The sequence below is a fragment of the Nomascus leucogenys genome, chromosome 7b, assembly GCF_006542625.1.
Source record: "Nomascus leucogenys isolate Asia chromosome 7b, Asia_NLE_v1, whole genome shotgun sequence".
Taxonomy (NCBI): domain Eukaryota; kingdom Metazoa; phylum Chordata; class Mammalia; order Primates; family Hylobatidae; genus Nomascus; species Nomascus leucogenys.
Genome location: NC_044387.1, coordinates 31426078 through 31452569, shown reverse-complemented (window position 1 = coordinate 31452569; position 26492 = coordinate 31426078). Strand labels below are relative to the sequence as shown.

General features: G+C 36.9%; 1 protein-coding gene across 1 annotated transcript in view; it reads right to left on the bottom strand.

The window, feature by feature from the left end:
* ANKRD50 (ankyrin repeat domain 50) overlaps nucleotides 1–25130 on the bottom strand; it is a 49145-nt gene extending 24015 nt beyond the window's left edge. The window contains exons 1-2 of the mRNA XM_012507631.2: nucleotides 24844–25130; nucleotides 22401–23665 (exon numbers count right to left, since the gene is read on the bottom strand). Coding sequence (XP_012363085.1) covers nucleotides 22401–22912 — 512 coding nt within the window. The 5' untranslated portion in view covers nucleotides 22913–23665; nucleotides 24844–25130. The remainder of the gene's footprint in view (nucleotides 1–22400; nucleotides 23666–24843) is intronic.
* Between the last annotated feature and the right edge of the window lie 1362 nt (nucleotides 25131–26492).

Genomic DNA, 26492 nt, shown 5'->3' with positions numbered 1-26492 from the left:
ATGATTTTTCACAAAGTTGTAGAGGTAATTCAATTGAGAAAGGCAGGTTTTTTGTTTTTTGTTTTTGTTTTTTTCCAACAAATGATGCTGAACAAACAATGACAGCTGGATGCCCAAATACAAAAAAGACGAACTTCAATACATATCTCTCACCCCGTCACACAAAAATTTACTCAACACAGATCATAAACTTAAGTGTAAAACATAAAACTATAAAACTTTTAGGAGAAAATCTTTGTAATACTGAGTTAGGTAACGAGTTTTTAGACACTTAACCAAAAGCAGGATCCATAAAGGAAAAAAAAATTGAAAACTTGACTTTTATTAAAATTAGCTATAGCTATTAGATACTGTTAAGATAATGAAAAGAAAAGCTGAAGACTGGCAGAAAATATTCGTAAAGCAAATTTCTGACTAAGGCTCACATTAAGAATACATAAATCACTCTCAAAACACTAAGAAAACAAAAATTGTTTTTAAATGGGCAGAAGATAAAAATAGACACTTTAGAGAGGAAGACAGAAGGGCATCAAATAAACATAAAAACATGCTCAACATCATCAGTCATTAGAGAAGTTCAAATTAAAACCACAGTGTGATACCACTAGACACCTATTAGAATTGTGCAAATAAGTAAAAACCCTGACAACACCAAGTGCTGGTGCAGAGCAATGGCATAGCCATTTCCAACGGTACAACCACTTCGGAAAAGTCTGACAGGTTTCTAAAAAAGTTAAAGATACACCTCCTGCATGTCCTAGCAATCCCACTTCTAAGTATTTACCAAAATAAACTGAAAATGTACAGCTACATGAAAATCTGTACATAAATGGCATAAATGTTTACAGCAGTTTTATTTATAATCCCCCAAATTAGAAACAGTGTACAGGATCTTCTACTGGCAAAGGGATAAACTAACTGTGGCATATCCATACAACAGAGTTATCACTCAGTCGTAAGAGAAAAAACAACAACAAAAAAATCTACTACTGATCCACACAACAGCATGGGTGAATCCTAAATGAATTTTCTAAGTTAAAGAGCCCAGTTCCAAAAGGCTGCACATACTATTGCATTTATATGACACATGGAAAAAGTAAAACTATTGTAGGAATAAAATTTACATCAGTGGTTGCCATAGGTTGGAGTTGGGGGAAGGAGTTTACTAAAAAGGACAGCAAGTAGGAATTGTTGGGGTGATGGAACTGCTCTATATCACAACTAGGTGGATCCATGACTCCATGCATCTATCAAAATTATAAAATTGTACTCTACAAACGTAAATTTTACTGTATGAAAACTGAAAATAACACAAAATTATTACTTGTTAACGTTTCTCTGAAACGCAAAAGACATAGCTTGGTATTACCAGGGAGTCAGAATATTCAGAACTCAGGAGACTATGTCCTCCATATGTGTAATATTGAGCAAGTCATTGTTAATGAGTTGTCCTCCTTCCAGTTGGTGCTCTGAGGTTCTTCTGAACAGACCAATGCTCTTAGATCAGATCATTAACACTGAAGTCAGCGAAGCCCATCTAAACCTACCAGAATGCTGAATCAAACTACAGGATTCTGTTTTCCAGGATCTGACCAACAATTGGCACCTTATCAATTTCTCTAATCTCATCAGCCCTGCGCTTGGTTCTTTAAACAGATCCTCCCTTTGGCCTTAGAACCTTCATACATGCTGGTCTCTTACCTATTATAATTTCCACCCCTCCTCACTTCAAGGTTTTTATTATCCTTTAGAGATCAGCTCAAATATCACTAATTCAGAGAGGTCTTCCCTGACTACATTTCTCACCCGACAACCCAAAGTAGGTAAAGTTCTCCATGTATACACTCCTACAACATCCATGAAAGTCCTTATAACAAGCGTAATTAATCAAGTAACTAAGGAATTGGCAGTTTAGCATCCACTTTCAAAAACTTTGGGAGAGAAGGAACCACCTTCATATTATTCACCACTGCATTTCCAGCAGCTAGCACAGAACTTCACACAAAGTGGATGATTTATAAATATTTATGGAATGAATGAATGAATGGGTTTATTTCATTATTGATATACAGAACAGTGCTTATTTATTCCAGTGCCACGTCTTTAAGATTAAACAAAAACAACAGTTCACTGTTGGCTTGCACTCAGCTCCTAGGTGCTTGTGATGGTTCATTTTATGTGCCAACTTGACTGGGCCACAGGGTGCCCAGACATTTGGTCAAATATTAATGCAGGTATGTCTGTGAGGGTGTTTCTGGATGAAATTGACATTTGAATGGGTAGACTGAGTAAAGCAGATTGTCCTTCCTAATGTGGGTGGTGGCCTTCATTCAAGCAAGGATTGAATACAACAAAAGGCTAACCCTTCCACCTGACTGCACGAGGTGGGACAGCAGTCCTTTTCTGCCTTTGGACCTGAAAAATCAGCTCTTCTTGGGTCTTCAGACTGCTGGCTTTCATACTGGAATTTACACTATTAGCTCTCCTGATTCTCAGGCCTCCGGGCTCCACTGAAATGAAACTAGTGGCTCTCCTGGGTTTGCAGCTTGTTGACCACAGGTCTTAGGATTTCTTAGCCCCAAAATTGTGTGAGCCGATTCCTTACAATAAATCTCTTTTAATACATAAATGGCTCTGTTTGTCTGGAGAATCATAATACAGGGCTTACTGCAAAAATTTCCCTTCATATAGGTTACTTTATTAAATTTACTCTTACATAATTTGTGTTTTTTAAAATGTGTATTCTATATCTTATACTTGTACCTACAAAACATTTATATCTTCCCATCCACTTTTGCAGTATTAGCCTATTCTTACCATACTCCAAAGTACTAGATAAAAGGCTGTATGATTTTTTTGGTTTGGGCTCTAGAAAGAAGTAAATTAAGCTGCTACCAAAGGAAATGCTAGAGTTACACAAAAACAAACAAAAAATTCATGTGTCATTAAGAGAGGAGTACCTCTCAAATGCAGGGACATTTGTAATATGCCAAAATGTGGCAAAACCTGTTACTGTCACTCAGGAGTAACAATGAGTACTCAACATCTTTCTTTGACTTCTGCAAGACTAGAGAAATATCCATATGTCATCTCTGAAATCCCAGCTTCCAGAAAAACGGCAATACACAATTACCTCATTTCCTATACTCTTGATAACTGATCTTAAGATTAAGCTGCATTATATAAATTACCAGCTAACCTTTGAGGAGAGGGAGCAAATCTTCTGAGAAAAGTCTTTTTTAATATTTATAACAGATTTATTTTCATGTAAGAGCATTTCCCAAAAATGTACATTTCCAACTAATAAGCTAGAAAAAATAGATATTGGTAATTAAAAACAGGACAATACAATAAACAGTACAATAAAATAATCAGTTATTTAAAATAAATAGCATTACCTTTACAAATTAAAGTGTTACCTTAAAAACTTTTAAAAAGACCATGCATGGTTTACTACAATTAACTGCTGTAGGCTTTAACATCTCCCCACCCTTGGGATGCTGTTAAATAATTCTTACAATTTTTGATAAAAATTATACTACTAGAACACTCTACTGTAAGTTTGAGGTGAACAGTACAGTTATATTTCTTTAAGGCCACTGACCTGTGTGAGAGATGGCAAGACCAAGTATAGAAAGAAGTAAGGAAGAAAGAATCAATTGCGGCTTATGTACCCCAAACAAATTTGTGAGTGTTTTTCAGAGATACATTGTCTGACTCACTTATACTTTCTATTAAATAGTATAGGCATACATTAACTCAATAAATATAACGTATTCTCTTTGTTATGGCCTTAAGAGTAGATGGTAGAGGAATATCAGGAGGAACAATCAAATAGGACTGAGAGAGAAAGGAAGAAAAGACTAGGACAGAAGAAATAGAGGAAGAGCCTCTATGGTTTGAATTGTAAATGGAGTGGCAATTCCCCACTTTCACTTATGATTCAAAATATTATGTTATTCTGCACTTGTTTTGTTATCCATTGGTTTTAAAAAGGAGAATAGTACTTATATTTTTAACTCTCTGAAGATACTAAAGTTCAATAAATTATTTTTTTGGGTTATGATCAGTGTAACATTAGTAAAACAATGTTGGTAGCAAGGATTTCCCATTTCTGCTCTAAACAGTACACTTAAAACATTCTGATGTCTCATGTAATTCTCTCCCCCTGGCCCTTTTTGAGTCTCCTACAAACAGTGCAATATGAATGAAAAATACACTTTTCTCTAGGAAAAACTGTGTGCCTCTAGTGAAAGGTCCTAAAATTAGGGCAGAAGAGAAAACTAATGTAACAGCAATCCAAAATTATTGATCAATGATTTCTACTTGAAAGCAGTACACAAGTTGAGCATTCCTATTCCAAAAATCTGAAATACAAATCCAAAATGCTCCAAAGTCTGAAACTTTTTGAGCACTGACATGATAACACAAGTGGACAATTCCACACCTGACATCATGGGACAAGCCGAAGTCAAAATGCAGGCACACCACATACAGTTTATTTGTGTTCCCAAGGGAAAAATAAAAAATTACCTTCAGGCTATATGTATAAAGTATAGATGACACATAAATGAATTTCATGTTTAGACTTAGGTCCCATCCCCAAGATTTCTCATCATGTATATGAGAATATTCCAAAATCAAACAAAATATATATCCAAAATCTGAAACATTCTGATTCCATATATTTTGGATAAGGTATACTCAACTTGTATTAATTCAGGCTGCTCTGCATTCGGAAGTGGATAATGAACTAAAACTCTCAAGTACTAAACACTCAATATATAGACACTGAAATATATGGTTGGAAAGTGACTTAACTGGTAAATATTTTAAAGCAATTTGGCTTTCTGGAGGGAGGTAATGGTTGGGGGGATATAATGCATTTGTCTTTTAAATTAAATACATATGTAATGTATGTTGATTAATTTTCTTCTTCAGGAAGTCAAGCTAAATATAAAAAAATCATCCTGCTATGTTTAAATGTTTGAGTCCCTCCCAAAATTCACATTAAAATCCTAACCCCCAATGTGATGGTATTAAGAGGCAGGGCCTGTAGGAGGCAATTAAGTCATGAGGGCAGAAACTTCATAAATGGTATTAATGTTCTATAAGAGACCCCAGAGAGTTAGCTCATCCCTTTTATACCATGTGATGACACAATACAGCAAGAAGGTACCATCTATGAACAAAGAAACAGGACCTGACCAGACTTCAAATCTGCCCATATCTTGAGCTTGGACTTTCCTGCATCCAGAACCAAAAGAAATAAATGCTGTCGCTTATAAGCTACCTAGTCTATTGCATTTTGTTTTAGCAGCCTGTACGGACTAAGACACAAACTGACATTTATGCCTAGAGTACGTAGAAGCACGATCTCTATGGATTTACCCATTTATCCCTCACCCAAATCCGGTAAATTAGATACTATTATCACTTCCATTTCACAGATGAAGAAACAAAGGTTTTGAGGGTAAGTAGCTTGCTAAGTGAGACAAGTAGTAAATGGAAGAAGAAGAAGAAATAGAATTCTCTTCATTTCAAAGTTTCTCTTCTTAATTGTGTTAAATTGCTTCTGAAAATATCAAAGAGTGTAAGATAAGAGTGTGAGGTCCAATATTAAACAAGGAAGTTCTTAAAACCTGGCTAAACCAGGCAAGTGATGTTAACTTTTTAGCAATTAAATTAGCTGAAAATATTTTTGTGGAAGAAATAATATTGTAACTTTTAAGGTCTTCTAACTGAATATGCTACTTTTCAAATTTCACTTTCTTGAGGGTATTAAACATTCCTGTTTGCTACAAATTCTTTACTAAAAATCACTTATCTCAATACTGAAATTCCAGAAAAATCAATAGATGGCAGGTGTTTGAAATAATTTTTCTGAAATTATTATATAATTAATATCAAGGGTCTAATTACCTACAGCTCCTGAATTCACTAAATCTGGATCTGTAGTTAATTACCTGTGATGTATCAGAATACTTTTTATGTATATCTGAAGCCTGCTCTCACAAGTTTCATTTTATTCTGTTACCCTTTATACTACGCTAAATGCAGAATTATGATTTTTAAGCAAAAATATCCTCCAATTTAATGGTTTTCAATTGTAAGTATCCATATATTTTTTCTACATTACCAGTTACCTTGATATTTATGGGATTTAAAAAATTAAATTATATATAACATTAGCAGTTTATCCATTCTGAATTCTGAAGCCTGAAATCTCGTTACTACCTAGAAGGTAAACTCTAAATGTAAGTTTTGATGATAAATTTCAATAAATAGAAATGAGATTTGTTTTGATGCTAAATTTCACCTAGAAACTAAACTTTCTAAAATAGTTGGGGAGTATATGCTGACACATCTGCCTATCACTTTATTAACCAAATGATTAAAGTCTTGCAAAAAGCCAGGTATTAAAATTATGTTTTTATATAAGATGAGAAGTAGAAAAAATAATGCACTAACAATTCTTACCCAATATATCTTGTCTTATTTTGGGAAAACAAACCTAGACCTTCTTTTCTTAGGAGCAAAATTACCCATCCAATAAGGTAAAGCAAGTGGAACAAGAAAAAACAACAACAAAAAAAAAATAGGCAATACAATTAATACTTCCAATCGGGGAACAAATATTATCTATGCATATACTAGGATAAAAAACTAGTAAGTAAAATTGATAATTAAAATTGGTCCAGGAGTTTGGCCCAAATGTAGAATACAATTTGTCTCTGAATTTTGGACTAAGGTGTAGTGATTTCACGCTTTTATGAACTGTCTCCCCTTTGTTAAAACATAGCAGGGAAATATGGAATTGAAAATAAAAAGAAAAATATAGCCAGTCAAGAATAAGGTAAACATTTCAAAGTATCATAAATGAAAAAGAAGCATAACAAGATAAAATCTCTAGCTTGCCAAGAAAGTATGCAAGGCAACCTAGAGATTTGCTGATGGAAGTAAAGGGAATACAGGTTCTCCCACTTCTAGCAACAGGACTCAGGCTCACTGTTTGGAACTAGGAGCTGGAGCTAGGGCATGCCCTATTAATAATGAAAGAAAGATAAAACAAAAAGCACTGCTGACTACCACCCAAGGCTGTTGCTTTTAAGAAGCTGCAGGGAGCACATAAAGTTAGTCTCAATGGAGACAGGAACTGAACCTAAAAAGATCATGGGTCAGTGACTGAATTTACAAAATTGTTAGTAAGAGCTTGGAGTAGGAACTTCATATCTCAATTTGTAGCCCTCATTCAAGATCATACTGGGGATGGGGAATGGTGGAGGCAATCAATAACAATTAGAGCAGGAAGAACAAAGAGGTAGAAATGGTAATAGAGAAGAAATCCAAAAAAGAAAGTGAAAAAAATTACAAAACTTATAATGCCCAGAAAGAGAGCAACAAAATCAATGATCAGAATATGAATTCATATCCAAATTAATTTATAAAACTGCCAAAAAATTAAAAGAAAATGTATAGGTATAAAGTTAATTTTTTAAAAAGAAATTATTTAACAAAGATACATCTCCAATAAAATTGGAAAGAGCCAGAGAAATCTTGTTTATAGAAACTTCTACTGCCAGATAAAATGTAGTAGGTGGCAGCAGCCCAAAACGTCCATTGCAAGAACTAGAAAAAAAATGAATAAATTACAAAATTTATATTTTTCAAGATATGAGAGGGCTTGCTGAAGCAAGAAGATAATATGAATTAGAATTTCAGAGGATAGGAGCTCTTCCAAAGTGAGCAAAAGAATGACCTGCTAATTTCTTCTCAGGGGTTATTTGCTAATTTGGGAGGCCTATACTGATTTTAGTTACAGACTAAGAATCAGGTTTGGCTCACCCTCAGGGACTCTACCAGGAGAACCAAACCAGCAAAGCTTTCAAGGGGTCAGTTATATTCCTCTAAGCAAAGTGCAAACATGTGGTGTCCCGAACACGAGGCTGAATTTCCTCAACGCATGTTAACTTAAATTCTGGGCCATGCTTAAAAAGCTGGGCAACTTGGCCAACTGCATCTAAAAGCCAACATGAAATCTCTCGTAGTATCTTGGAAACAAAATTCTGCTAAAGGGAAGGTGCTTACTTTAAACACGTAACTCAGGAGATTTGCAAGAATTTGAAGGTATAAGGGGCAGGAAGCTAAAGAGCTAAACACAATTTCTTATGTTGGGGGAAAGAACTGAATTACCAAGGGTCTTTCAGAGCTGAAAAGACTCCTCTGACTTTCCAACCAAAAGCTTAAGAGAACCACATAAAAATAACAGAATAAACCAAGGGTCTTAGTAATATTATAAAAAAGTACCAGTCCCACTTAATGCCTGACTGCATCAGCCCCTCACCCTATCTGTCCAAGGTTTTCTTGTTGTTGTTACTTTGTTTTAATTAGCCTTTTCTGATAAAAGACATCACCTGGAAATCTACAATCATTTAACACACTATCGGATATAAAATAAAAAATTATTAAACAGAAAAAACTCAGGATTATAGATTATCTAGAGAAAAAAGAGATAATAGATACAGACAAATAATGCAAATATTTTTGTTGGTATAAACTAAAATAACCATGACTAATATATGTTAAAGAAAGTAGAGTAGATGGATAAAAATAAAGAATTATAATTTAAAAATGTAACCTATAAAAATAATGAAATAAAATTCCATTCTAGAACTAAAAAAATATAATATTTGACATTAGGAATCCTGAATGTATTCAACACCACCCTCATTAGAACAGAAGACGGGATTACAAATTCAAAACACGTTGATAGAAAATACCCAAAATGAAGGACAGAGAAAAGAAAGAGAAAACAGAAAAAATGAAAAAGATGTGTGGAACACAGTTAAAAGGTACAACATACATACAATTGTGGTCCCCAAAGAAAAAGAATGAAGAGGCACTATACTATCTGAAGAAGTAATAGATTAAGGCTTTTCCAAACTTATGAAAAGCATCAATCCACAGATTTAAGAAACTCAATAAATATAAAATAGAAAAAATACCAAGAAACCACATTTTGGCATGTCATGCCAGAAATCCAAAGACAGAAACCCTTAAAACGAGCCTGAGACAAAAGGCATTATCTCCAAAGGAGCAAAAATAACACTTCAAGAAGCTTTTCAACAAACACTAAAATTAAAAAGGTTTGAAAAAAATGAAAAACAATGCCATTGTTTTAAGTTTTTTTGTCTTGGAGAATATAGTTATTGTTTTATCAAAATGTTATATTAACATGTAATGAATTATTATTAAACATATGAATATATATATTTAAAATTTATCAGTTTAAATTTCAAATACAGCAAACACATTGATAGATATAACTGACATAAAAATTATTTGAGGATCTCAATAATTTTTCACACCCCACATCCAATATGTCATATAAATCTTGAAACATAAATTAGGGTACACTTTTCACTTGTACTGATACTTCACTAAATCAAATCCAAGCACCACTGTCTCTCACTTCAATTACTGCACTGGTACTTACAGGTTTCCTTAGAAGGATAAAATTGCTATTTATTAAAAAGGAGAAGACTAAGGGAGCAGCAAGATGTGGGATGGAAGTGAGAAGTCTAATTTTGAACATGTTCAACATTAGAAATCTAAGCAAAGAAGTTGAGTAAGCAGTTAGATTTATAGGTCTAGATTCAGAGAAGAGGTCATGGCTGCATAAATAATATTGGGTCCACTGAGATACAGTTGATAATTAAGGCCATTAATGAGCTTTATGTAAGAAGCAAATGTAAACAAAAGCCAAGATTTTAACCCTGATGTATTTCAAAATCAAAGGTTGGTGCTATGGTTGAGTGTTCCTGCCAAAACTCATGTTGGAAGCTTAATTCTTAGTATAGCAATGTTGGGAGGTGGTCAATTTAAGAGGTGAATAGGTTATTCAGGTAGATTAATATGTTTCTCTTTAGATTAGATCTCCAGGGAATTGATTAGTTTCCAAGAAAGCAGGTAAGTTATAAAGTGAGGTTGCCTGTAGTGTGAGGTCTCTTTGCATGCACCTGCTTCCCCTTCCACTTCTCTGCCATGCTGTCACATAGCACAAGGCCCTCATCAGAAGCCAGGCAGATACCAGCACTATGCTCTTGGATTTTCCAGCAACCAGAATTATGAGCCAAACAAACCTCTTTTCTTTAAAAATCATCCAGCCTCAGGTATTCTTTTATAGGAACACTAAATAGACTAATACAGGTGGTGAGATATAAAGAAAAAGTTGCTGGTATAAGAGGAGAGAACCAAGTGAGGAAAGTGAAGAAAGTGTTGCTAGAAGTGGGGTAGGGTGGAGGATGGGCAGCAGGAGATAAGTTATGTCAGGTTTTTCTGCTGTGTTGAAGATTTTGAGAATTGGATTTAGCAACATGGAGGTCTTGGAATACTTGTAGAGTGGAAAATAGAGCTTGATTATACTCTAATAGGATCATGAATGCATGAAAGAAACAAAAGTAAATATAGACAGAATTTTTTGAAGCATTTGCTGTAAAAGGGAACAGTGAAGTTGAGTAGGAGTTGAAGAATGATACAGGCTGGGGGAGTGTTTTAAAAAGGGTATTAGTACAGGATATTTGAATAATGATGGGAAAGGGTAAAGTGCTTAACTATGTCATTGAGTAGGTGAGATGGGGTGGGATCTGGTAAATAAGTGAATGGAAAAGGAGCACAGATGGTTTAACCGTAGTTAGAGTATAGATCCATACTCTACAACCATAGTTAATGTAAGGCAGACTATGTAGATGTAAATGCAGGAGAGTTAGTACAGATTTTCTAGTAAATGTGTAGATGTTCTCTTCTAAATATATATACGTGTGTGTGTATATATATGCTATTTATTTTTATTTACTTTATTACTATATATATGCTATTTTATTTACTTTTTATTATATAGGAAGCCAAGTTAACAGCTAAGAGTAAGGGTTGGGAGGTGGGCAGGGAGACATTAGAGGTTGAGAAGAGAGAAGTGTGAAATGGTCAAGTAGGTGAGCAAGGGAATGGATAGTTAGTGTTTCTCAGAGTGTGGTATGGGGACCCTGGAAGACTCTGAGAACTTTCCAAGGGGTCTGTGAGGTCAAAATTATTTTGAAAGAAATATTAATACAATATTTGCTTATTTCACTCTCATTTTCTTCTGAAGATATGGTGGAGCTTCCAGGGGCTACACGATGTGAGGTATTGTAAGAAACTGAATGCACAAACAGTCCAATTGGGATTTTTGTTAGGACTGTATTGAATCTACAGGTTATTTTGTAGGAATTGGCCTGTTTACAATACTGAATCCTCTAATCCATAAAAATGATATACTCCTCCATTTACTTTTTTTCAGTTTTTCTTAATGTTTTGGTTTCCAGTGTACAGACTGAACACATCTGTGATTAGATTTATCACCAAGTATTTGGCTTGTTGTGTGTTATTGTAAAATGAATTAAAGAAGTTTGAAAACTGTTGCTATAGAATAAAAAATGTACAAAACTAGAGTTTGTCACAATTACGTGTGTATACCTATATATCTCCCCTTATGGTCAAACTACATAGATTTCATAAAAAGTAAATTCACAAGAAGGGTCATCTATGGGGTGTGTGTGAGTAGAGTAGATCTGAATTAGAAAGGATACCCAGGGACTTTAAGTGTGGATTATTTGTTCTTTAAAACAAGACAGAAAATTCAGATTTAGAAGCAGATATGACAAAAAAAAAAAATGGGTAGGTACATGTATGTTTGCTTTCCTGTTTACTTTCCCGTATCACTGAAATGCTTCAGGGGATGAAAACAATCTATTATTTCCCCAACAAATTGCTTTCTTATAAGGATTTCTTATCCTCTGGGGCCATTAATTTTTCCCTTTGAATTCCTGTGACTTTTATTGTTTGTGACCTGTGTCACTCTAAGCGGCAATTTAACCAACGTATCAATTGAGATTGAATTCAAGTTTTTTCTCCTTTCCAAATAAATATTAAGTGACAGTCTCAGAAAGAATGACAGCTATTCCACAGATCAAACTATGGATTTATGGAAGAGAGGCAAAAGGTGACCTCATATGACTCTCATCAAATAACATAAATCTAATGCTATTCAAAAGATTTTCTATTTGATAAAAATTAATTTCAACATAAATTTCAAAAGATACAAATACAATAACCAAAATAGGGTTTAAAAGAAATCCTTTTCATCTATAACTATATAATCTACATATATAAATTGTTCCACAAAAAAAAAAAAACCATGGACTACTTAAAAACTGAACATGGCTAAAGCAATAAAAATTATCAGTGTGAACAAAATTATAATGTTTTAAATTAAAATGTAAATAGTTATTCATTAATTCAAGAAATAATTACTAAGTTCCTACTGTATTATAAGCCCCGGATACAAAGAGGACAACAAAAGCAAATACTCTGTTATGCCAATAGATGGGCAGAAAGTCAAAAGAAACAAATGCACAAAATAGTTCCAGATCGTTACAGATACTGAAAATTAAGAATAAAGACAGCTAAATGGAGTGATGTGATTTAAGACAACGACTGGCTAGGGGACTTCTAAAGATTTAGTGAATAAGGAAAGCTCTCTGAGGAGGCAATGTTAAAGATGGTACCTAAATGAAAATAGGGCAAATAGCCATACAAAAATGTGCTGGCTGGAACATGGCCTATTTCAGAACATAATAAGGGCAATGTCGATGAAGAGCAATGTGCAAGAATAAAGTAGTACAGGATAACGTCAAAGGCTAGGCAAGGGTAGACCATGTAGAGCTTAGGTTTTATTCTAAACATAGTAAGAAGCCACTGGAAGGTTTTAAGCAGGAAAGTAACATGATCTGATAATTTTGCTTTGTGAAAATAAGAGAAACAACAATAGCAATAAGAAGAGCAGTTAGGAGTCTAGTGCAGTAATAGTCCAGGCAATAGAAAATGGGAGTAGTAGTGATCGACAGAGAGAGAAGTGGAGGTGTTTGTTTTATCTTGGAGACAGAACGAAAGTATCTGGTGGATTGAATGTAGATGACAAATGAAAGTGAGGAATCAATGGTGACTCCTATATTTCTGATAAAAATTAGTGACTTCCCATTTTAAATATTTAACTTTTGTATCATTAGCTATTTTCACAATAGTGGTATATCATAAACATTCCAAAACTCTGTGGCTTAAAGTAACAATAATTTTAGCTTTCTTCTGCATCTCTGCTCTTGGTGATTTACTCTAGGGTTGGAGACAAGTTACAGGTTGGGTCCCATCTGCTCCACAGCTCTCCCATGTTCCTTGGATCAGCAGGCTAGCAAGATCTTGTCCCTCTCATGGTGGTGGCAGAAGCACAAGAAGACAAGCTCAACTTTACGCTTCTGTTTGGGTCATGTCTGTTAATCCACTGGCCAAAGCAAATCTTAATGGCTGAGCCAGAATTAAAAGATAGAGAAATACACTTTTTTTTTGTTTTTTGAGATGGAGTTTTGCTCTTGTTGCCCAGGCTGGAGTGCAATGGCATGATCTCAGCTCACTGCAACCTCCGCTTCCTGGTTCAAGCAATTCTCCTGCCTCAGCCTCCCGAGTAGGTGGGATTACAGGCATGCACCACCACGCTCGGCTAATTTTGTATTGTTAGTAGAGATGGGGTTTCTCCATGTTGGTCAGGCTGGTCTCGAACTCCCGACCTCAGGTGATCTGTCCACCTCGGCCTCCCAAAGTGCTGGGATTACAGGCATGAGCCACCACGCTCCACCAAGAAGTACACTTTTCCTCTAGTGAAAGGACCTGCAATCTCTTATGACAAAGACCACTAGTAGATGGAGGTACAAAGAATAGAGACAAAAATAGAGACAAATGAGAGAACCATAAAAGGCTACCAGTTTCTGGAAAGCTCCAAATCATTCTTCAAGATAACCATGAGGAATATGTAATTCTTCTTAATACTTAGCTTTAGTAAGCAATTACAGAAACATTTTCAAATTCTATTTTACCATTAAAGACTTAGCTAAACATGTGTATAGTAGAAAGAAAATGGCATTAGAAATATTTCTGAGATTAGGTTAGCATAATAGATACAGGTTTGAAATTTAAAATAATGAAAATTATACGGTCAAAGACACTACTAAAACAACTAGAGGGTAAAGACAGGCAACCAACAGGAACACACTTCAACGTGATTTGTTCATTTGTTTGTTTGTTTACAGAGATGGGGTCTCACTGTGTTGCCAGGCTGGTCTCGAACTCCTAGGTTCAAGTGATCCTTCCACCTCAGCCTCCCACATGTGTGAGCAACCACACCCAGCCAAAGAGATTTTTAAAAACAAAAAAATAAATATTTAGTTACCTTTTTTCATAAAAATCAAACTATTTTACTTCACAAAATTAAAATTAAAAAAGGCAAAATTGCTAAAAACAAGAGACCTAAAAGCAAACTGCAAAAAAATCAAATCCTCAACATATATCAAACAAAAGCTTCATATGTCTACTGTTTATATAAAGGTTTCACTAAATGCTAAGAAAAAGAATGTTCTCACTTGTCCATATTCCCTAGAAGCTTTAATATGTCTCATAGACTTAAAAATAATTCTTGAAAGAATAAGCATAATGCGCTCTGTGAGGTTATAGAAATACACGTTAGATGAGGCATAACCAAATTATTAAAAGTTTCCAAAGCTAAGCAGAGAAATTTGAATTTGTTCTGTGGGTTATCACAGGCTCAGAGGAATGTCCTAAAAAAAAAAAACACTGTTTTACTATAGTTAATTAGGCAACTGTGAGAAAAATGAATGAAGTAAGTAGGTCAACTGGAATGGGTGAATAAAAATTATAGATTAGGGTAAACGAATTCAAGGACTATCCCAAGAACAAGATTAAATATTTTAGACTAGAATATTATGACAGAAGACAGTCAAAGAAAACTCTAGAATCCAGCCTAGGACAGTGCTTCTCAAAGCACTCTAATGCACACAGGATTCACTTAGGGATCTCATTAAAAGGCAGATTCTGATTCCCTAAACCTGAGAGTCTACAGTTCTATCAAGCTCCCAGGTGATGCTAATATTGATGATCCTAAGATCGCATTGTTTAGTAGAAAACGGCCTATGAACTAAGAATAATTATAGAAGCTAGATAAGGAGTCAGTTTTCCCAGATTTGTAGATAATAATCAAGCTTCCTATTATATGCTTTATCATCCTGTTTCTTCCTTCTTAGCACTTATCAAAGGTGTGTTCTTAACATGTATTCTTGTGACTATTTGTTCAATGTATTTTACCTCACTTAGTGTTCTGCTTGGCTCAACACTTTAGCCCTAATACTTAGTACATATCTAACACATAGTTGACACTGAATACTTGATTAAGAAATAAATGAATCATCAATGACTAGAAATGCTTCAAGAGAAGTTAGTTTAAACATAGGTTAGTGAGGGACTACCAAGTGAAAGGATACATATTGATCAGAATGATAAGGCTATTGATGCAGATTTGATTGCTAATAAGATGGTAATCAAATCTGCGTCAACAGCTTTATCTATGCATTGGTAGCCGTGTAAGCAAATAATATAATTGAAGGCATATGTGTAAAGAGAGAAGATCTAAGCTTGTGGGGCAAACACCCAGAGAGGACCCACAGGAAGGTCCACCAAAGAATGGAGTCAGTGCGAGATTCTGAAAGAAAAAAGTGCAAATACTGAAAAAATAAAAAAGAAAAAGGCTAAAGGCAAATTGAGCAGTAAGTTCACAGGCAATCATGAATAAACATCTTTCTGTAAATGTGTAGAGATGAACGTTAGATTTTAGTAAGCTAGGAAGAAACTGATAGGGAAGAGGAAGGGAAACTGATAGGGAAGAGGAAGCAGCGCTTGCACATGCAAACTCCAGACATTATGAGAGCAAATTCTGGGAGTGATAAAAAATATAGCATTTTTTTCAGAGGAATAGAAAACATATTTGTCCTTGAAAATGACTATAGGAGCCAGGCTGGCACGTGTAAATACATGAACTGGTCCTGGTACAGAATAATAGAGCATGGTGAAGACTGAACCAAATTAGAGCATGCAGGGCTCATATAAAGACAGCAGCTGACTCAAGTCTGTAAGATTACTGCCTCAAAGGAATGAGAAAGAAGTACTGCCAAAATTTCCAGGTTTTTTTTTTTTTTTCCAAGAAAAAGCAAAAATCTGGATATGTATATGAAATTTGCTGCATTGGGGAAAAAAAAAACATACTCAACTTGTAGAGCACCACTTCACTCTCTCTGGTCTAAAAGGAATCTGAGTTATCAAACAATAAATTAGATTGCAGAACAGAACTAAGAATGTGGCCTACTTCAAAGTTCTAAGTACGCAAACAGGAGCAATATGTTATGTCATTAGAGCAGAAGTGATTAGAGGTTGAGGACTGGTTCAGCAAATGATAAAGAGTACCAGGAACCAAAGGAAGCTGCACTTAGATTGAAATATAAAAGGAACAGACAAGCTAGGGTAAAAAGAAAAGACTTTAAGAAGGGAAAATGGGAAGATTTGAATAAACGGAAGTTTGTATCTTAAAGTAGAAAGGACATAGTTAAAAGTTGGAAATGATAGACCATTCAGTGAAAGGTGATGATCTTTAGACTAAAAGACAAACATGTAAAGTTTTGATTATGAAATTATATTGATTCACTTATTTAAAATTTGAATAGTAATGGCACTTTAGAATAATCTTTTAATTTGACAATACTTAAGAACAGATGACAGTTATTTTAAAGAGAACTAGTTATACAAGATTGATTATGAATGTAACATATTTTGCCTTGAAAACATACAAGTGAGGGTAAGAAGGAGGCACACATTCCAGCCCCCTTCTGTTCTTGGCTTCTTTGTTGAGTGCCAAAAATACCTGGAGCCAGTTGAGACAGGAGATAGATATCTGGCCACTTAAAACTATCTGGACTAATGCCATACTAATACATGCTAAAGAACAGACAGCAGGTTAATAAATTAATAATCACTATACCAGTCTGGTCTGCATTTAAAACTGACCTAAATCACGTAACATTTCAATTTCTTTTCTTATTCAAGAGCTTCACCCTTCTTTCAATTAGGTTCACAAATATTCTAGATAGGCAAGTAGCATTATGCACTCATTCAAAAGACAGTCATTTAACAATTATTATATGCAAAGTGCTATATACAAAGCACCACGGCAAATATAAAAAATTCATCAGTCATGAATAACATTATGAAGCATATGCCTAATAGGGAAGATAACAAAAGATATATGCATAAATAACTACAACAAGGCTGGGCGCGGTGGCTCAGGCCTGTTAATCCCAGCACTCTGGGAGGCAGAGGTGGGCGGATCACGAGGTCAGGAGATCAAGACCATCTTGACTAACATGGTGAAACCCCGCCTCTACTAAAAATACAAAACATTGGCCAGGCATGGTGGTGGGCGCCTATAGTTCCAGCTACTTGGGAGGCTGAGGCAGGAGAATGGCGTGAACCCGAGAGGCGGAGCTTGTAGTGAGCCAAGATCACGCCACTGCACTCCAGCCTGGGTGACAGAGCGAGACTCCGTCTCAAAAAACAAAAACAAAAACAAAAAAACTGCAACGCAAGCTACAAACCTAAACAGATATAAGTGAAGATCCATAAATGCTCCTGGAAGAGATAAGATTAGAAGGATTATTCAAACATTCAAAGATTCCCATTTGACACACAAAACAAATGTCAGTATTTGGTCTCCCAGTCTGCACTCTTTTTCTAACAAGGCATACTGCCTTCCACCATTAGCACAAATTTTCCATTAAACTCTCAAAACTTAAGAGTTATTCATCTTTAATTCTTTATTGCAATTTTACTCCATTTACACTTAACCCGTGGTACCCCTGAAGATGTTTAATTTTTCCTGTTAACATTACACAGAACAAAATATTTTTACCCAACACAGGAAAACTGACATCACATATCTGGTCCTGCAGACTGTTAACAAAAAATAAAAGTGAGGTAATGACATACACTAAGAACAAAAATTTGTATTTCCCAACACCATATCCTTTTAAATCTCCAAAACGATTTCTGTTCAAAGTCCAGAAAGGTGTTTCTGGTTGAATGAAATAGCTATCTTCTAAACCAGCCACAAAACCTAATGCTACTACCCTCCACCCCTCACTAACTTAGATGCTTGAGTTTTTTGTCAAAAATAATTGGAATTTGTTTTACAATTATAGGACTACTAGGAGTCCACCTCTAACACTAACTCTAGAAATGACACAGTCAATGTAAAATATACAAAGTTTTGCACTAAAGGCCTAAAGTGGGAGGCAGAATTAAAGAAATCAGCCTTTGGCTCTCAAAGTAAGTAAAAATATAAACATCAACTTAGTTTCAGAATTGAAGAAATAAAATATTGTAAAGAAATTAACAATAGCATTGTACTTTAACTGGATATGAAAAATAAAAATGAAAAAAAGATAGCAATGTGTCTTCATATCATTCCCTTTAGCAGATCACAAAATTCTACTAATGTTTAAATGTTCATGTGTTTCATAAACACTATAACAACTATTTACTCCGATGGTGATTTCTCTCTATATGAGTAACATAAATACTAATGTTAGAATTTAAGTTCCATGAAGGCAGAATTCTGTCCGTTCTATTCCCTGATTTATCTCCAGCTGAACTCTACCTAACACACAGAAGGTTCTTAATAAATAATGCAAATGAACTATGCTTAAAACACAGAACACTCTCATTACTTGTCATACACATGAATGAATGTCAGAAGAAATTTCGTGACAACTAAATGTAAGAAACTACAGAATATACTATACCATGTCAGAAGGGAAGAAAGTGGCAATGTTTCACTAGATTAAGATGAAGTTCCTTTCATTCTTCCTTAATTATTATGAACTAGTAATTAACAAATTACGATTTAGCCATACAAGTTCATGTATTATGTATTCCATCTACTATCATTAGGCACAAAAAAAATTAAAGAAAGCTAGGAAGTAAACTGAAGAAACGATAAGTGGATTTAAAAAGCATCAAGTAAATCACTTCTCTGCAATTTCCCCAGCTTTGTGAATCTGTGAATAACTGAGATTTTTTCATTATCAACTTTCTATAACTATTAAAATTGTTTCACACATGAATACGGATGCTCCTTAACCTATGATAGGATTACACCCTGATAAATCCATTATATATTGAAAATATCTTAAGTCAAAAATGCACCTAATAACTCTCAACCTACCAAACATCATCGCTTAGCCTACCCTACCTTAAGCATGCTCAGAATACTTACATCAGTCTACACTTCAGCAGAACCATCTAACACAAAGTTTATTTTATAATGAAGTGTTGAATATATCATGTAATTTATTGAATACTATATTGAAAGTAAAAAACAGAACAGTTGTATGGGTACTCAAAGTAAGGTTTCTACTAAATACATATTGCTTTCTCACCATCCTAAAGTCAAAGAATCTTAAGTTGAACTATCATAAATTGGGAAAAGTCTGTATATGAAACCGTCAATATTGGCAGAAATTTAAAGGTTAAAAAGTAATAATGCAAAAACTGGTTTTGGATTTAATTTTTGTCAAAAGCAAAAAATAAATATTTTCCTGCTGTTTGCTTACATTTATATTTAATCTCCTGTCATCTTATAATTAGCTACTTCCATTTCCATTTCCCTCAAAATATTGTAACTCTTTGGAAACAACGGTCTTCAGCCCCATTTTCCACCTGTTGAATTAGATCTATCCATGCCTAAATAAAATACGTTCCTATTAAAATTCTCTAAAGGACTTATTTAAGAAATCTGTCAATCACTAATAGAACCTACAATAAAATCTTGAATTATTTGTCCAAAAGTAGAAGCCTAGATCATGTAATATCACATACCAAACAAAAATACATCTTTTAAACTTTGAATTGTGCTCTCAGGTTTGCAAGTGAATATAGCTGTATTATAGCTTCACAGTTTTAATGGAAATGTGTCTCTATGAATGATCAAAATGAGTGTTTCAATACCATAGTTCGCTAATTAATATCATGATCAATTACTTTAATGATGAAGAAAGAAAGTGACTCAGGTTTTTGAAAAGTCCAGTAAGAAATCAGTGAAGAGTACCAAAATGGTCCAAGTAGAAAGACCAATGCCTTCTCTTTTATTAAAGTGTAAACTGGGAATGCAAAGTGATTGGCTCCTTCTGTCAATCAGAAAAGCAGGGCTGGTATGGTTTTTACACACAGCTCTAATTGCTTCTTCTTCCTCTTCAATTAGTTAATAACTGAGAATCACACAGGAAAAAGAAAAAATAAAAGAAACAATTGAATAAAAGAATTATTTTTCAGGAAAATCTATGATACCATAGAGAAAGCTATGCTTAGGATCAGAATATATCAAAAATATAGTAATCAGACATGATTTTTAAACATCAAACATTCAGGTATTAGAAATTTACATATGAATTTCAATAAATTATAAATTACATACCTTGGTTACATCAGATTAAGTTCACCTCAGACTAAGCTCTTTGAAAGTTATTGGTAGGTGTCAATAAATCTAAATAGCTTATGAAATTACTTATCACAAAGAAATGAAAATTCTGCTCTGCCACTAGTATCTTCAGAAAAAGCAGTAAGAGGAAAACAGTTGCTTATGTACAGTTTTAATTCTATTAAAAGGTATAGTTTTATATTAAAGACTACATTATTTATTCCGTACAGTGATTCCATATTGAACACTCTCCATCAAACCTTGCATCTCACATGCCACAGGCATCAACTAACAGATTTCCTCATTAATTTAAGAATGATACAACAGTTTTAACGCTGACTTTGATGGCTAACAACAAAAGATAATAGATTTGCCTTGAGTTTTATTGGACAAATTTACACATTAAAGAGGCTACAAGAATATCACACCTCTCAAAGATACATCCCTTTGGCTGACTTTAATAAATCCCTCCCATATTTGAATTCTGTACCATCCCTAACTCTCATTCTAGAATACCACTCTATCACTATATGGGTAATCTGAAAACCCACACTCAAACCACACTGTGACACAACTCCTGTTCTCCAGCTTTGCCACACATAACCTTCTAAACTCCTCCTCTTCCCATCAAGTCCTCCAAAGAATTTCTAAGATTACGAACACACACACACACACACACACACACACACACTTAAAATCTCAGCTCTGGCATTTACTAGTCTGTAACCTTGAACAATTTATTTAGCCTCTCTGTACCTCAGTTTCCTCATCTATAAAATGGGAGTAGTAACTACCTCACAGGATTATTATGAGGATTAAATGATTTAATATTTGTAAAGCACTTAGAATAATGACTGACACATACTGTTTACTGTAATTACTATTAAATATTTTCAGTATTACTTTCAAAATGTATAGATTTCACCCAATTAGATTTGAGGATATCATAAAAACAAACATCACTCTGTTTAGAGTGATTCAAATCTCTCCTAGAAACACACTCAAGCAGAAGAGAGCTACACACACACACACACACACACACACACACACACACCTCCAGTGCACAGTATACCAGAATCTTTGGAGAACAAACTTTTGCCCTCTAAGAATGTTATTGTAGAGAAAAAGCTTATGGCAAAATGGGTAATTCAAGCAGAAGTGAGGCACAAACGAACAATTTGCCTGCTACTTTTACAATGAGCAGAGGCACGATATGCAAAAAAAAAAAAAAAATGTTTTCAAGGAATTATGTTTTCTTGAACAGATCTGAATCTGAAACCACTTTGGAAAGCAACTTGCTCACTTCCTGGACCAATCCATTTACCGTGGAAAAAAAGCTTTGTTGAAGTTAGGAAAAACCACTTTCTTTGTACCACTCACTAAAAGCAGTAAGATGATCCCAAATTTTCACTATTTATAAATTCACATACTTCAAAATATCAGTTTTTCAATTAGTTAATAGGAGAATAAATCCCAAAACTCATCAGCAAATTTTCTTCAGATTCTCAGTGGCCAATAATCTCCTTTAAAGAAAACCTTTCTTATTTAAAGAAATACCACAAGGAAAAAAAAAAAAAAGATACTAGATTCTATACTGATAAGTTCAGTTCACCCTCTGAAAATGTAACCTATTTCCAGACAGCTAAATGTGCTTCTCTACCGTAAAACAAATTTCCCTTACCATTTATAGGCAACGTAAGTAACGTTCTGTTATTAAGTAAAATTATTTTAATCCATTTTAATCCATATGCTGTGCAATACCAAAACCTAAATTTTACTTCCTTTGATATTCAAAGTAAACAGGTATATTCATAACTTCAGATTAAGGCCAAATGTACAGCATTAGTAAAAGTAACCCACAAAGTTAAAACAAAAAACTACAACTAAAAATTAATTTAATTTCAGCATAGAAATCTGAACACCATGACATTTTTATTGTTACCTTTTAAATGCTTCGGCTGGGTTTCTCTCGCACTCCCCAGGCTGTAAGAGGCTTTGGACTGCTGGATCCCTTAGCTTGTCCTCATATCCTTGGAGTAGTCCACTGCGGCAGATCTGGGCTACTAGACCTCTAATAAACCCTCCAACACACAAAGTATCAGAGTCCTGGGCTTTGCAGAAATGAAAGGCCAAAGCTTGGCGATGTAAACCTCTCTGCAAACTTGTAGGTGAACTTGGCCATAAGAGTTCAGTACATAGGGCCGTCTTGCCACTGCCAGGCCCTCCTACCAACAACACACCCCAGGCAGCTCCCTTTCCAGAGACACCACTAGCATTATTCCCAGAATTCACTACAAGTGATGGTGCATTGACAGCACTATTGCAGCAGTTACTTTTCTCCTGGAGGCAATGCTGAAGCTTGTGGAAAACCCACTCCCTACAGTAAAACTGCTTCCCTTGCAGTAAACTGGTTTGAGCCATTTTGCAGACTTTCTCTTCCCAAGGATTAGTCATAATAGGTTTTTTATCTTCATTTGCTAGAGTCTGGATACATCAACACAGGTCTTTCCATCCATTATGACATAACTTGTATATTAAGTTGACTCTGAAGACAGTAACTAGTTACAGTAAAATTCAACAGCCACAGAGTTCATCTGTCAACAGAACGTGCATGACTTTATTTGGTTCCTTATTCTTGATCAGCAGTCTATGCATTAGTTGTTGAACTGAGGGAAAAACGCCTGATTCCACAGCTCAGCAACACTTTTCCTATATTTCAATGAGTCACATAACTCCATGGTTATAAATGGAGTTTATGTGATTGTGGATGTTTCAAGAACAGAGATGAGACAATACATGGAAAACTAAAGAAAAAACCCAATCTTTCAATTTGTACAAAATGCTTCTCCAGATTCCAAGTGTTAATTCTGCATCTGACAATTAGATTCAGAAAAGAGGTCCACTGCATTAAATCAGAGAGATTACATTTATACGGTATGAGGTACAGTATGTAAATAGCTCTGTATTTCTCGTTGAAGGATGATCACTCAGAGTACTAGATCTTGCCAGTTTCAGGCATCTGGGCAACTGCCAGGGAACTGTTTCAGATTATAGTCTCTTATGTGGCAGAAATGACAACCACTGTTAACACCTTCTTAATTCAAAGCATTCATAAAATGCATTTTTCAAGACAGCAGATTCTTAATGAACCTGTTCATAGGTTTCTTGGTTTTAAGACGTCCAGGTAATCAACAATTCCACAAGTAACTAAAATAAAACAAACAAAAATACCTCAGTGCAAAATATCATATGTTAAAAACTTATTAAGGACAATAAAGGTTGCAGTGTACCAGTTAACGTAATCTCAAAAATCTACGTACTTCACCTTTGGCACTTTCAAAAAGTTGGACAAAAACCACTGAAATAATCACATTCTCCCCTCTGCATTTTTCTTCCTCGTTGTTATGCTTCCCAAACAGCCACATTTTAATCAAGTTACCCAAGATTTTTGCAACTTCACCATAGCAAGGGAGGGGGGAGATACTTTATGCACATACAGTAACACCCTTAACTCCAGGCAAAACGCTCATTCACAGTAGACTGGTAGAACAGCGCCAGCTAAGGAAGCTCTATTAACTTACACAGTCCAGTCAGTCAAGGACTGTCTACTCCTCCAGCCACACTTCTTTGTTGATAGTTTGCAAAAATCTAGGGGAAGATTACTAGGGTTGCAGCTAGATGGGAAACGGTTTTAAAATAAAAACCGATGGGGGATGATTGTTCTTATACGAATGATAAAGCAAACACAAGTAAAATGTGAATCCTTCCTTCCTCTGGGCCAAGGATGGAGGTCAGGGATAAAATCTACCGCTCTGGCCGGAGAAAAGGCTGCTAGGGAGAAATTCCTTCCAAGACAGGAAAGGGATGAAGAGTAGAGTGCTTCGGTGCTGGTGGGTGTCTGCCCACAGGTCCGGCCTCCAGTTTCAGCTAACAGACAAAAGGAACTCCGCGATTCCCAGCGCCAGGCACCACCTTGGGTTTGAACTGCCCAGAGGAGCCACGGGGAGCCACCTCGGAGAGGCCACAAGCGAAGGTGCAGCCTCCACACCGAGGTCTGCCCTTCCAGAGGCTGGGAGCGCCTCTGCACCCCGCCCCGCACCGAGATTGGGGTGTGTCTTTTGAAGGGGGAGGGGGTGACTGAGGTCCTTGCCAATCCCAGACGAGGGGTCGCCTCCCGGTCGGCTTCCGCCTCTGCGTTCCCGCCCCATGCCCCGCTCCCGCTCCCACCCGGCCGACGGCGGTGCGAGGGAAGAGGGCAAATCTGGGGCTCGAGGCCGGAGAGGGTGGGTGGTTGGGTCAGGTCCAAGCCCCGGCCTCGGCCTCCCAGCTTCCAACCCGAGGGAGGGGCCTCGCTTCCACCGCCGCCGCCGCCGCCCCCCGGTTACCTCGGCCCCAGCCGCCGCCGTGGCCGCCGCTGCCGCTGCCGCTGCCGCTCCTGCGGACTCTCAGTCTCAGACACTTGCTTCGCTGAGAAGTCGCCGCCAGCAGCGCTCCCGGGACTCCACTCCAACTGCAGCCGCCTCCTCCGCCAGGCCCGGGGCACGCTCCCAGCTCCGGATCCTCCTCTTGGCCCCCGGCGGCTGCCAGTTCCAGCTTTCCCAGCAGAATCGGTCGTGCTCGCCCCAGCCCCCACCGGCCAACCGCCGCCGCCGCCGCCGTCAGGGCAGTGACTGTCTCAGGCAGCCCTCGGCCGGCCGGCTCCGCCCCACCCCGCTCCGCGGCCCCGCCCTCCCAGCCCAGACCCCGCCCCCGCCCCGCCGTTAGGCCTTTCTTTGCCCGCCGGCTCCGCCCCCGCGTCCTTCCCCTCCCCCACCGCGCCCTCCCACAGCAGCCCGTGCCTGGGCGTGTGCGGCCTCCTGGGACCCGCTGCCGGCGCGGCGGGGAGACCTGTCTCGGGGCGGCGTGGGGGCCCCGCCTTTCTCAGGGGAGGCGGAGAACGGGGCGGGGGCTGCGTTCTCACGTCCCCGAGCTCACGCGAGTCGTTGCCCCCACCCTCCCCGTCACCACTGGGCCCTGATCCTTCCTTTGTCTTCCAGGCCGGAGGGACTCGCCGGCTGTTGGGGCCGTATCTGCCCCTGAGAGGGGCAGTTGGGTAGGGGGAGATTGCCTCTTGCCTCTCTCTGCTCAACCCTTTTGCCTTTCCCTTAACCCCCTTGCTTCCAAAGCCACTTCAGGCCCCGTTCTACCCGTCAGTCGTCCGGTCTCCTTTCAGTCCATTAAATTCCAGGGATGCTTTTACTTTGGCTGGGACGAAGAGAAGGAAGGAAAGGACTGGGAAGAATGTTGCAAAAATAGAAATAGTGGGGGTATAGGGCGACATTCTTACCAGCCTCATGAGAAGGACGTGGCCTCCATCAGATGGAGGTTGACAGCAGGCTTGACTGGGTCTCAGGCCCCTGCTCCTCAGGGCCACCTGATCACCCGCAGCGTCCAGTAAGGGGGGAAAGGTCCTTGGTCATGTGGCGTCAGGAAATGCCTTAGAGGGCCTGCTCACAGGGGCCTGTTGGACTAAGCATGTCAGTTGTTTGCACTCACTGGACCTGAGTTGCTTAGATTCCAAATTTCTCCCAGAAAAATAAGTATACCGTCAACTGATGGAATAGGGAATGTAGCATCTTTTTATTTTAATTGTTTATGCTAAAATCCAGAGTGCTCTATTTCCCATTCCTCATTAACTTGCATGTGTTTATTTGCCAAAATGTTAAGCCAGTCTCCCATCTAGTTTTAGAAATTTCATAGTATAGCTATCACAATAAGAAAAATGGGTAAACAAATAGATCGTGTTTGGGCTTACTCTTTCATATTGTTTATTCGTGCCAGTTGAGGTTTACCGATTTTAATGTTTAATTTTAATTCATGTACCCTGAATATTGGGCTTCTTTCCTAAAACACAAGGAAAAGAGGCAGAGTATAAATTCTCCAGAATTAGGGGGATGAAAATTGATTTTTAAAAAGCTACAATTTTGATTTATTTTTGCCTAAGCTGTTTTAATTACCACTTAGCTTGTTTGCCACGCAGCTTTATAGTCATTGA